Consider the following 14,553-nt stretch of genomic DNA (forward strand, 5'->3'; position numbering starts at 1 on the left):
GCTTCTGGATTTGCATAGCTGTGCTTTTCAGGAGGAAGTTTAGGATTTAATCCATCACATATATAGACTTTCTTTGTGATGTTGCCACGTGTTCTACCTTTCCCTTTTGTATCAGATTTTTGATTCATACAAGGAGAACTAGTCTCTTTCAGTTCATCTCCTTCGTGTATATTCTTCTTTGTTTGCAAGTCAACTTTACCATGACTGAGTGAACTTCGATACTGATTCTCAACATTTTGCCTCTGAAACAGGTTCTTTTGTGTTCTTTGTGGATTCGACTCCAACCTAATTGGTTACTATTTTTGTGTATGATTATATTACTTCGTCTGTCTCAATTTATGTAATATAGTTAAATTTGACACGTGTTTTTTAAAAAATTGTTAATACTTTGCAACGTCCCAAAACTATCATTAAAAATAGTACACCTGAATTTTTTGTCAAGTAAATGAGACCCAATATTTTTAAAATATTGAAAGTGTCATTCAATATTTGTCAAATAAAAGAATTTGTTGGTTTTTTTTATGAAAAAAGACCTAAAATACCCTTGAACTATTAAAAATGGTATAAAATTATCCTCCATCCACCTAATAGCTCCAAAATACCCCCAACGTCTACCTTTAGGTCCTATATTACCTTTATTTTTAACGATTTTTAATTTATGCCCAGTTAATAAATTTATTAATGACATGACGCTTATCTATTGATCACCTTATAATTAACCTAAACTAATTTAAAAGCTCGCCCATTCCAAAATACCCGCACCAAATCAAAGAGACCTGCCCCAAGTTTATTTAATCCATCCGCCCAACACGTGGGATCATATTACTTCTAATGGCACATTGGTTGTTTATCAATCATTGGAGTTATTTAAATAAAATTTATGTATTTGTTCATCCTGTAAGCTTTGCATAGTTAACTTCACAATGTTCTCTCCATATTTGTTCAAATTGGCTTTCTCTCCATATCAGATTCATTTTTATTTTTTAATAAATTACTCAAGAATTCTCCAACTAATGATGAAGACGGGATAAATGTACCATGTTGAGTAAAAAAAGATTGACTAATTGATTGTATTAGTATCTGTGAATAGGTGAGAATTGATGGAAGAAACAAAAAAAATTCATAAGAAATTGAATTCTACATTCGTTGTTTTTGGAATAAAATAGAAATCAACTGCTTGAAAAATTAGACGGATGTTATAAACTCCAAGACTTTGATTTGAAAAACTGAAAATTAACAAAATGTCAAAATAAAAATCTCATCTTTATGGCCTTTTATATATTCTTGTTTCACGTTCAAGATCTGAGTGTACCAAAAACACAAAGAATCACAAAATTCAAAAAAAAAGAGACGAAATTAGGGTTTTGGAGAAGAGGAAATAGAAAGAGATGGAATGATAGAGCAAGAGAAATAAAGAAGGAAACTAATAATTTGATTTTCGCCGGAGAAAGAGGGAGAATGATGAAAGCTGAAGAACAAGGAAAGAGATGAGGAATACGTAAGTTAGCTTAATTTGGGGGATGGGTTAAATTAATTTGGGGCGGGTCTAGAGCCCGTTTGGATGGGCTTTAAGTTGGTCAAAACTAACTTAAAACCCCTTTTTAGCTTATGAACGTGTTTGCCTAATGCTAACTTTAAGCCATAAAGTTCTTAAAGTCAGTCAAAAATAAAAAGTTAGGATTCCTAACTTTTTTTTTTCTAAGTGCTTAAAATCATTTTCTTTGACCATGAAAATTACTTTTATATCCCTTATATTTTAACTAAATTCTCAAACTACCCTTTTTATTTTTCTAATCCTAAAATTCACATCATTTTCCTCATTTAAGCACTTTTATCCAAACACTCAACTGCTTATTTATAAAAATAACTTTCAGCACCTCAAAGTTCTAAAAAAACTTCATACATAAAAGTTACTTTTTTTAAGCTCATCCAAACGGGCTCCTAGTTGATTTGGAGTGGATCTATTTGATTTGGAAATGAGTGTGTTTTTAATTAGTTTAGGTTAATTATAGGATAATCAATAGATGAGTGTCATATCATCAATGAATGTATTAATTGAGTTTAAATTAGAGGTCGTTAGAAATAAGGGCAATATAGGACCTAAAGGTACACGTCGGGAGTATTTTGGAGCTAATAGGTGGATGAAAGGTAGTTTTATACCATTTTCAATAGTTCAAGAATATTTTAGGTCTTTTTCCGTTCTTTTTAAAAATGGACGAAAGAGGAAAAATTCAATTTTAAAAAAAACAATTCTGGCAAATTTACCATTATACAAAGTGTCTACCAGCCTATTATTAAAAATAAAAAGATCTCAATAAGATTAACTACAAGCAATGAGGCATAGACCTTACCTTACCAATACTGATGAGGTAACTAACATTTACTAACTCACAAACATAAAGAAGAAAATAAGAGCTGAAAAAATTAGATATTTTGTGATCACGGCAAAATTTGTAATACACTCTATGATGATATTAGAGAATGCTTAAATAAATGAAATATATAATAACCATAAAAAAGGTTGAGTTATGACAATATTCTAAGCTTAAATTTATAATGTTTAAATTCTGAATTCTATCTATTAAAAATTTATCTCCTCTTGAACCCTCTATTTCTTAGTTTATTTTTCTTGCCCCATTAGTTATTGCAATTACATTGCACTTCCATCTCATAATCGACAAGTAACTTTACTTTTATCTGTTGAAGCAAAACAAATGTTTTCTTTTTATAATAACGTCAACGTTACTAAAAGGAAAAGTAACATATGCATTGGTGCAAATTTCAAGAGCTACTATTTCACTTCTTCTTGTTCTTAATTAACTAACAAGAGAATGTAAGTTAATCGTCCTCTAATTTTTCATATTTACACTTTCAACCCTTAAGATTTTGACTTTGTATATGTTTCCCATTTCTTTAAGTCATTTGGGTCTCTCAATCACAAAAATAATCAAAAACAAATTCCTTCCAGTATGATGAGAAAAATTATAAAATTTCACCCAAACAGTCCAAACATGAATAGGAAAATCAAGCTGTAAAGTATATGAAATGCTGGGAGTATTTTTCAAAGGACGGAAAGTTAAGGATGTTTTTTTTTGACATTAACAAAGTCAAGGATTAAATGAATGTAATTTGTAGCCAATATTGACAAATTGGTATAAAGAATTGGCGGACGTATTCACCAATTAGATCAAAAAAAAATTCTTAAACTCATATAAGTAAAGAATCTTTTTATTTTTATTAAATTATTCTCTTCATTTCATTTTTTTATCCTTAATATTCAAAATAAAATTTATTTTTAACTTGTCCATTTTAACAAATCAAGACAATTTAATTAACTTTTTTTTATACGACTCTTAGTTTTAAATAAATATATAAAATAGTGATCAAAACAAGTTCCTAGTAAAAGTTTTCTAAAAAGTTATATCAAGTCAACATGATTCAAGTAAATTGAAAGAATAATTAAAACATCAAAGGTCTTCTAAATATGGAACGAATTATTAATTGCACACTTAAAAATATCAATAATACTATCAATTATCCTTTGAACTTAGATATTTGAGAGTATTATTCCCACATAGATAGATAATAAATAGACTCTTAACATCTTCCTCCATACAAAACCTATTTAGCCCCGTCAAAGTCATACTTCCATCAAATATATTCACCATATTTTCTTGAAGCAATACTAAAATTAATTGAATAATATAAGTAAGTGCTTTTATTCCGTAGTTTAACACTCATATATAATGCACATGTCAAGAGTCTCCATTTTTTTTTTTTGGGGGGGGGGGGGGGGCAAATCCTTGCTTTTCTTATGAGACAAAATAGAAACTACAAGCTGATGTCTCCATTTATTTTAAAAGCAAAAAAAACAATTATTTTTACTTATATGACTTAGAATTGAACTAATCACTTCTTAACATACATAAAAGACTATTTCCATCAAAGTGCATACACTAAGGGTTAAATATAAGTTATGTTGGTATTAGTTATGTTGGAATAAGTTTTGATGGGATAAGTTATGCTAAGATAAATTATGTTGAGAGTAGTTTTTAAAGTTGGTTTGGTTGGTCATATTCAAAATTATATTCATTACATAATTTGTAAGAATAAATTATTTATTTATAAAAATACCCTCCATCTTATTTAATTTTTTTTTTATATTTTCTTTGCAAGCTTTAGTTATTCATTCCTAAAAATAAGTTTTATATCTTATTTAACTTAAATATTTTTATTTATGCATTTTCATGATTGTGCCATGTGGTTTTAAAATTAAACTTTCATCTTATTTAGCTTTAAATAAAATTTCCATCTTATATAATTTTAAAATAAAATGTCCATATTATTTTGCTTAAAAAATAAAATATTCATTTTAACTTTATTAAATTAAAGAAAATTTTATAATTAAAATTATCTACATTTAAAGTTATCTACATTTTGATTGGTATATAATATATATAGTTTTAAGTTAGTAATAAACTATTTAATATGTAATTTAGTAGTGGAGTGGACATTTTAAGAGAAATCAAAATATAAATAAACATAAGAATTAGACAAATAAATTCAACTTGTAATATATTTATAAATAGAAATTGTATTTATAAAATGTAATTTTTTAATAGAAAAATATATTATCATAAAAACAATGATTAATTAAAGTTATGACTGATATTAGAAATGTTGTTAAAAATAATCTTAATATACATGAATGTAAAAGTGTTGTATAAAAGAAAGTTCAAGGGGGTATTTTGTTTTTTTACATCTTTATCTTATGATAAGTTATTCTGAGATTACTATTCCATCCGCTGAAAAAAATAACTTATCCCTATACTAATTATTAATTTTGAGATAAGTTATCCCATTTTTTACAATCAAACAAAAGATTAAAAATCACTCAAAAACTATCTCAAAATTAATTCTTCCTATTAATCACATAAAAAATTTAATCATTTTCTCCTTCTCTTTCTCTAGTCTTTTTTGTTTTTAATTTTAAATAATTTTTTCCTTTATCTAGTTTTTTTTTTCCTCTCATTTTTAACTTTTATGGGGTTACACATTTCACAAGTTTCTATTCAAATGGGTATTAACAAAAGCTGTTAAAAAATAAGAAAAGAGAGAGAAAGATCCGTCCTTTACCACCGCTTTATGTCTTTACGACCACCTCAAACATTCACCCACTCTTCCTCTTCTTCCACAGTTATGGCCTCTGCCTCTTCACTTTTTTCTCAAAACCCAATTTTTCTTCTTTTTCACTTCCCACATTACAATACTTCTTCTCTGAATTCCTTTAACATTAATCTTCTTAATTTATTATGGGTTATCTTTCATGCAATGCCGAATCTGCTATTGCCACCTGCGATTCTTACAAGTGGAACTTTAAAAAAAATCATACCCATAATAAACCATTTAAAATCAGAGAGTTTTCTTACTCTGATCTTCACTCTGCTACAAATGCCTTTTCTCAAGATAACCTTCTTGGTAAAGGAAGCCATGGATATGTATACAGAGCTCATCTTCATCAATATAAGCTCAATATTGCTGCTGTCAAAAGGGGTAAATTAACTGAACCCCGTAACAGTTCTAGTAATTCTCCGGCGGATAATGAGATCGAAATCCTTTCTAGAGTACACCACCCCCGGTTAGTTAACTTGCTGGGTTATGCAGTGGACTCTAATCAGAACAAATTGATTGTGGTGGAGTTTATGCCTAATGGGTCTTTATATGAATTGCTTCATTGTGATTCTAAACCTCCTAATTGGAATCGCCGTGTTCGATTTGCTTTGCAAATTGCTAGGGGTGTTCATTTTTTACATTCTTCAAATCCGCCGGTGATTCATAGAGATATTAAGTCTTCAAATATTCTTATTGATAGAAATTTCAGGGCTCGACTTGGTGATTTTGGGTTGTCTTTGCGAGGACATGTTGAAGACGTCGTCGTTAAAAGTACACCGCCGGCGGGTACGTTGGGGTACTTGGATCCTGCTTATCTTGCACCGGGTGATCTCAGTACAAAATCTGATGTTTTCAGCTTTGGGATTTTGTTATTAGAGATCATCAGTGGCCGGAATGCAATCGACGTGAACTATAGTCCGCCGTCAGTGGTGGATTGGGCTGTCCCGCTGATAAAATCCGGCGAGTATACAGAGATTTATGACCCGAGAATTAGCTCACCGGAGGACGACGGAGCTTTACGGCAGTTGGCCGTAGTGGCAGCGCGTTGCGTCCGTAAGACGGCAGCGAAACGGCCGGCGATGGCGGAGGTGGTGGAGTGGTTAAAACTGGTCTATGAACGAAAGAGCTCGCCAATATGGAATAACATAGGGCGGCGAGTGGGGCGCGTGAGAGAATCAACGCGCGTGGTGAAATATGAGCCGTTGGATGATAGTATGGAAATAGTCAAGATCTCGAGAATCGGAAGTAGAAGAAATAGGAAAGTATCCAATGTGGTGAGCGCAGAATTAGGAAGTTCTGTGATTGGTCAAAAAATAAAACCAGTAATCAGATCAAAATCTATCGGTTCACTTGGTGAGATTGCATCTGAGCCGTTGGATCTGGCTAACAATAATAATCAGACGGTTAGGAGGAAGGGAGGATTGGCTGTGAAGATGCCTACGGTAAGGTTGAGTAAGTCAAGATCAATGGGCATGATACAAAGTAGTACAAGATTAATGAACAAGAATAATAGTAATGGAGTTGTGGTTAAGTTTGTAAAGAAACCAAATGGAAAAGAACTAGAGGAGTCTAAATTGCTAGTTGATGTAGTGAAACAACGCACTTAGTCCAGGGTCTTTCGAAAACTCACTCTATCTTCATGAGATAGGATAAGGTCGGCATATAATCGATCTTCTCAAATTATGAGATTTCTCTATCTTCACTAGATACGTGTAAGGTCTGCATACCATCGACATTCAACCCTTTTCAAATCCTACTTTGTGCAATTTTGCTGGATATGTTGTCTTTCTCGTTCGGAAAGAACCCCAAAGGGGGGAGTAATTGATTGCATTGTTTTTTTTTTGTTCTTGCTTGTTGTAATATTATTTCCTTCCATTTTGTTGTAACTTTAGACATTTGTTTTTTTTTCTCACCATTAAGATCATTTTCTTGAAATAGTATCTATTAAATTCATTCATGGTTTGAAAGAGAAATTTGTAATTTGCTTATAGAATTGAAATCTAGTATACCTTGTTGAGAGTAATGCATGAAATACTCTTAGGAGGATTAAAGATTAATCTTATATGAGTGGTCAACATAATTCAATATTCTAATTATATAGGTCCTAATTCAAGTTATGTCATCTATCATCAAAATATTATTAAATGCTTACCCTACAAAATATTTTGAGTGTATAGAAATACTTTAATTTTAAAATACCACTAACATTTTAGAAGACACATTCCAAAAGAAGCAAAAAATGCAGGTCACTTTCTCTCAAGACTTATATGTACTTCTCAGGCTGTGACAACACAAGGTGTTTCTAAGGACATTCTTGTATCTATTATCCCCGCCATAATGTTAGTTGATTTTATTAAGAAAATTTTTGTTTGATCATATATTTTAAAGTTTGAATCTTTAAATTTGTGATTTTTGAAATATGAAGTCGTGTTTGAACTTGTATTTATATTGTCATATTGATTTTTTTGTTTGAAGTTTTGTAAATGAAAGTTTCAAAATTAGTCTGAGCTGATTTTTGAAAACTTGAAAATCAAATTTTGATCAAATTTTATGACCAAATCGATATTTGAAGATAAATTTTCAAAATCATGACAAAAACGCTGGCAAAATTTTAGCTTTCAAAAAACATTAAAGTATTTATTTCCTTTTCTTAGTATTCTTCCCAACATTAGATCTTATCTCTTCAGTAATATTTTTTTATAGTAGGAACTTGATAGAAATATGAAAAAAATGGCTACGACACATGGCATGGGGATGGCAGAAATTTTGGAAGATTAATGTTTAATAATAACGGAGATATTAATTAGCTGAGAGGTGGCTGTCGATAATAGGGGAATTAGGAGCATTTATGTATAGCGGCTTTAACCTTCCTGTATTTAATTTCATTTATTAATAAACTGTCGTGTATCATGTCGTAAGAATAGTTTAGTGTCTTATTTATTACTCCTTTAAATACGTAAAAAAATATTTTTTTTCCACTTCTACTTGTATAAATATATCAAAATAATCAATTATATTTTTATGTTTTTCTCTAAGTATTAAACAATTTGTTCTCCAAATCATTTTACAAAATTTAAAATTAAACATTAAATAATATAAGTATTACAATAAATATTTATTTTAATTATTATTTCTTAAAGAATATATGAAGTTCATACAAAACAAATAAAAATAAACATAGGAAGGGAGTGCGTTTAAAAACAAAAAATAATAATTATATATTCAGATAGAATCAACGATAAAAACAATTCAATGCGCTACACGAATTTGCAAATATTTTGGTTGCATTATGTATGCACCTATTATTTCGGCACACGAATTTGCAAATATTTTGGTTGCATTATGTATGCACATACTAAAAAGCTTCTTAGACATTAATTTATATTTAAAGTCTCCATCCATAATTATAAAGTTATGGCAATGTAGAGCACCACAAGTTTTATGCAATGAAATAGTGTTAACTTCTACATAATGTAAAAGGGTTTTCTACACAATCTAAGTTATATAAAAAATAATTAAACTGTCATTTTCCATGTTGATATATACCCTTGAATTATTTTATATTTTTTCAAGATAACTTTGTTAGAGAAATACTTTTGTCATTATCAAATGTGTAAGGGTTATAGAAAGAGTTCATAATTTCCTGGTCATTCCATCGATACATTCGTCTACTAATTCTATCTATACTTTAAAATAATTACGCATCTTATCATTAATTGAGAATTTCTTACCATATATTGAGAAAATAATATCTAAATACATGTACTTTTACTATCAGATAGAATAAAAATAGGGAGAGAGGCGAGCGAGATAGAGAAGGAGGCGACTGAAAAAGTCATGTATCTCAGATATATGCGAATCACACTAGATACATATATATGTATGGATGTGATTTGCGTATCTGAGATACCAGATAGATAGGAGAGTGGCGAGCGAGATAAAGGGAGGCGGACGATATTTTTCTATATATCCAGATACATGCAAATCTACTAAAATATAGTATATCTAAAATAAATTATATCTAATTTTAACCCTATATATCCCGATATACATGTATCTAGACATATCTGAATGCATCAAAATTTGATAAGATTCATAATATTATAAGCTAGAATACATCTAAGTTATTAGCTCCAAAACTAGTAAGATTTCTGTAAATATCCCATTTTTTCCAACTAATTCATAGAGCTGCACTGGGCTTCTCTCTCAATTCAGTTCATTTAGATACTAACGTTGCTCATGAGGTCCACTCAATATTTTGTTGAGCTTAATGGGTCCTTTATATTCCAAGCTCAGGTCACTTTTTGACATGATTTGAATATTTTTTTTTATAAGAAGTTGAAGTTTTATTTGGATATGTAATTTAAATTTTGTGAAGTTATTTTGGTTTATCATACATATGATCGAAACCTAACAAATTGTGAAAAATATAAAAAAAAATAATTTTTTATATAATCTTATCAGATGAGCAAAATCATAGTGTTTATAAACAAGATATATATAAGTATATCCTAAGACACCATATTGATAAATTGCATATCTTCATGTGTTTATTTATAAATAAATATTTGTGATTAGAAACACACATAAATACAACTTTTTCATATGATACAGATATTCTCTTCCAGCGTCTTTTTTAATAAAATTTAAAATGATAGAATTTTTTTCAACAAAATTAGTGTCGTTGTTCAAAAAATATCACAAACTTTGAGTTGTACAAGAAATTTGAAATTTGACAAGACTTGGATCATTGTCTAGTTTTACATCCACAAGTTATTGTTGACTCCCGTAAAAATGTTAGCAAACCAGAAAAATTAAAGATTAAAAGAAAAACAATATTCGACTCCACAAAACTCACTATGTGTCCTAAGAAATTTAATCCCTCACTATACTCGAGGTTGTGGTTTATTTTCTCCCAAGATAAAACGGATTAACTATTACAGAAATAACGGTACTTCAAACTTCTATAACTTCGGCGAACTCAAACTTCAGCAATAATATCACACATTAACTCGATCAATTTAATTGTAAAAAAAGTATGCAAGAGAAGGGGAAAAATTCGATGTTGAAAAATGACAAAGAGCTTCTCTATCACTTTTAGTTAGAGAAACACAACATCTCTCTTTTATTCCACTCTCATCATGGTGTGTGTACTACATTCTCTCTTTCATTTTAAAAAATTTGACACATCACACTCCACATGGACAAAATATTACACATTGACAAAAATTAAATAAATTATTAGAATTGATTAAAACTAAAGATTAAAGTATTACTATTAGCCTCCCCCTCCCCCTCCCCCCCCCAAAAAAAAAAGAATAATAACTATAAAATGAAATATAAAATATTTTTCTTATCCCACCCCACTACTTTTTCCCACCATACACCCCCTCCCCCCAAATTTTTTGAGTTTATTTTCATTTTTTAAAAGTTTTTAAGAAATATTCTTACTCCCCCCCCCCCCCCCGCCTCCCCCTCCCTTCAAATAATAAGTTAGATATTATTTTATTTTTTTTTTAAAAAAAAATCTATCCCGCCCCATCTAGCCCTATGCTTTCAAAAAAAATTCTCGTTTTGTATTAGATATATACATATGATTTTAGGAAAGGATTTTGTACTTGCCGCAAGATTTTTTTTCTTAAAATAAAATTTTCATTTTTGTCATATTTGGTATACAAGTAGAAAAAAATATTTTTCTAAAATTATATGTACATATCCAACACAAAATGAGAAAAATGTAAATATATATATATATAGATAGATAGATAGATAGAGAGAGAGAGAGAGAGATGGGGTGGTATAATATTATTTTTTTAAAAATAAAAATAAGAATATTTTTTAGAAAGGAGCGGGGGATGGGTGAAGTATGAATTTTTTAAAAATATTTTATAAAATGAATTTATAAAAATAAAAGGACGGGGGATTGTCGGGAGGAGGTGGTGGAGTGGGTGAGAAAATATTTTAAATTTTATTTTTTAAAAAAATAAATTCTTTTTTTAAAAAAATAATTTTTTTTTGGGGACAGAAATACTTTAGTCTTTAACTTTTAATTAATATTAATAGTTCATTTAATTTTTGTCAATTTGAAATATTTTATTCATGTGGCAAGATTTTTTCAAAAAATAGAGATAGTAGAGAGAGTGTATTACATACACCGTTGAGGTATGTTTTTCAAACTAATAAGTTATAGTTTAGGTATGAAACTCATACTTCCAATAGTTTAGGTATGAAACTCGAAAAATGAGGAATAGTTTAGGTGTGTTTTTGACACTTATCTCTTTCCCTATATAAGAACAAAAAATTTCCTTTCTTCTACCAATAAGGAAAAAATGACTTTTCATTTTTTCCTTCATTTGATTCCCCACGATTAAAGATTAATCTTATATGAGTGGTCACATAATTCAATATTCTAATTATATAGGTCCTAATTCAAGTTATGTCATCTATCATCAAAATATTATTAAATGCTTACCCTACAAAATATTTTGAGTTTATAGAAATACTTTAATTTTAAAATACCACTAACATTTTAGAAGACACATTCCAAAAGAAGCAAAAAATGCAGGTCACTTTCTCTCAAGACTTATATGTACTTCTCAGGCTGTGACAACACTGGGTGTTTCTAAGGACATTCTTGTATCTATTATCCCCGCCATAATGTTAGTTGATTTTATTAAGCAAATTTTTGTTTGATCATATATTTTAAAGTTTGAAATTTAAAAATTTGAATCTTTAAAAATTTGTGATTTTTGAAATATGAAGTCGTGTTTGAACTTGTATTTATATTAATTTTTTTTTTTGAAGTTTTGTAAATGAAAGTTTCAAAATTGATCTGAGTTGATTTTTGAAAACTTGAAAATCAAATTTTGATTAAATTTCATGACCAAATCAATATTTGAAGATAAATTTTCAAAATCAGGACAAAATGCTGGCAAAATTTTAGCTTTCAAAAAACATTAAAGTATTTATTTGCTTTTCTTAGTATTCTTCCCAACATTAGATCTTATCTCTTCAGTAGTATTTTTTTATAGTAGGAACTTGATAGAAATATGAAAAAAATGGCTACGACACATGGCATGGGGATGGCAGAAATTTTGGAAGATTAATGTTTAATAATAACGGAGATATTAATTAGCTGAGAGGTGGCTGTCGATAATAGGGGAATTAGGAGCATTTATGTATAGCGGCTTTAACCTTCCTGTATTTAATTTCATTTATTAATAAACTGTCGTGTATCATGTCGTAAGAATAGTTTTGTGTCTTATTTATTACTCCTTTAATTCACTTTTACTTGTTTAAATACGTAAAAAAATATTTTTTTTCCACTTCTACTTCTACTTGACATGTATAAATATATCAAAATAATCAATTATATTTTTATGTTTTTCTCTAAGTATTAAACAATTTGTTCTCCAAATCATTTTACGAAATTTAAAATTAAACATTAAATAATATAAGTATTACAATAAATATTTATTTTAATTATTATTTCTTAAAGAATATATGAAGTTCATACAAAACAAATAAAAATAAACATAGGAAGGGAGTGCGTTTAAAAACAAAAAATAATAATTATATATTCAGATAGAATCAACGATAAAAAACAATTCAATGCGCTACACGAATTTGCAAATATTTTGGTTGCATTATGTATGCACATACTAAAAAGCTTCTTAGACATTAATTTATATTTAAAGTCTCCATCCATAATTATAAAGTTATGGCAATGTAGAGCACCACAAGTTTTATGCAATAAAATAGAGTTAACTTCTACATAATGTAAAAGGGTTTTCTACACAATCTAAGTTATATAAAAAATAATTAAACTGTCATTTTCCATGTTGATATATGCCCTTGAATTATTTTATATTTTTTCAAGATAACTTTGTTAGAGAAATACTTTTGTCAGTATCAAATGTGTAAGGGTTATAGAAAGAGTTCATAATTTCCTGGTCATTCCATCGATACATCCGTCTACTAATTCTATATGTAATTTAAAATAATCACGGATCTTATCGTTAATTGAGAATTTCTTATCATATATTGAGAAAGATATAGCTAAATATATATATATATATATTTACTATCAGATACAATAAAACTAGGGAGAGAGGCGAGCGAGATAGAGGAGGCGAGTGGAAAAGTCATGTATCTCAAATACATGCGAATCACACTAGATATATATATATGTATGGATGTGATTTGCGTATCTGAGATACCAGATACATAAGAGAGTGGCGAGTGAGATGAAGGGAGGCGGGCGATATTTTTCTATATATCCAGATACATGCAAATCTACTAAAATATAGTATATCTAAAATAAATTATACCTAATTTTAACCCTATATATCCCAATATACATGTATCTAGACATATCTGAATGTATCAAAATTTGATAAGATTCATAATATTATAAGCTAGAATACCTCTAAGTTATTAGCTCCAAAATTAGTAAGATTTCTGTAAATATCCCCTTTTTTTTCCGACTAATTCATAGAGCTGCACTGGGCTTCTCTCTCAATTCAGTTCATTTAGATACTAACGTTGCTCATGAGGTTCACTCAATATTTTGTTGAGCTTAATGGGTCTTTATATTCCAAGCTCAGGTCACTTTTTGACATGATTTGAATTTTTTTTTATATGAAGTTAAAGTTTTATTTGGATATGTAATTTGAATTTTGTGAAGTTATTTTGGTTCATCAGAAATATGATCAAAACCTAACAAATTGTGAAAAATATCAAAAAAATTTAAATTTTTATATAATCTTACCAAATGAGCAAACCATAGTGTTTATAAATAAGATATATATAAGTATATCCTAAGATAACATATTGATAAATTGCATATCTTCATGTGTTTATTTATAAATAAATATTTGTGATTACAAACACATATAAATACAACTTTTTCATATGATACAAACATTCTCTTCAAGTGTCTTTTTTAATAAAATTTAAAATGATAGATTTTTTTTCAACAAAATTAGTGTCGATGTTCAAAAAATTCACAAACTTTGAGTTGTACAAGAAATTCGAAATTTGACAAGACTTGGATCATTGTCTAGTTTTACATCCACAAGTTATTGTTGACTCTTGTAACAATGTTATCAAACCAGAAAAATTAAAGATTAAAAGGAAAATAATATTCGACTCCACAAAATTTACTATGTGTTCTTAAGGAATGTAACCCCCTCACTATACTCGTGGTTGTAGATTATTTTCTCCCAAGATAAAATGGATTAACTATTACAGAAATAGCAGTACTTCAAACTTCTATAACTTCGTCGAACTCAAACTACAGCAATAATATCACACATTAACTCGATCAATTTATTTGTAAGAAAAGTATGCAAGAGAAGGGGGAAAATTCGATGTTGAAAA

The 14,553-nt window shown here is 28.9% G+C and overlaps 1 protein-coding gene across 1 annotated transcript; it reads left to right on the plus strand.

Annotated features, from left to right (window-relative positions):
• The first annotated feature begins 5,033 nt into the window (after positions 1 to 5,033).
• LOC129902740 (serine/threonine-protein kinase-like protein At3g51990) lies at positions 5,034 to 7,176 on the plus strand. Its single transcript, XM_055978116.1, has one exon. It carries the CDS (start codon positions 5,313 to 5,315, stop codon positions 6,777 to 6,779), a length of 1,467 nt encoding a protein of 488 aa, XP_055834091.1. The 5' UTR covers positions 5,034 to 5,312; the 3' UTR covers positions 6,780 to 7,176.
• Positions 7,177 to 14,553: the final 7,377 nt, after the last annotated feature.

This window comes from Solanum dulcamara, chromosome 9, assembly GCF_947179165.1.
Source record: "Solanum dulcamara chromosome 9, daSolDulc1.2, whole genome shotgun sequence".
NCBI classification, from domain to species: domain Eukaryota; kingdom Viridiplantae; phylum Streptophyta; class Magnoliopsida; order Solanales; family Solanaceae; genus Solanum; species Solanum dulcamara.

Bases quoted from the DNA above. Each gene is read 5' to 3' on its own strand.
- LOC129902740 (XM_055978116.1), top strand. From the start codon at position 5,313: ATGGGTTATCTTTCATGCAATGCCGAATCTGCTATTGCCACCTGCGAT.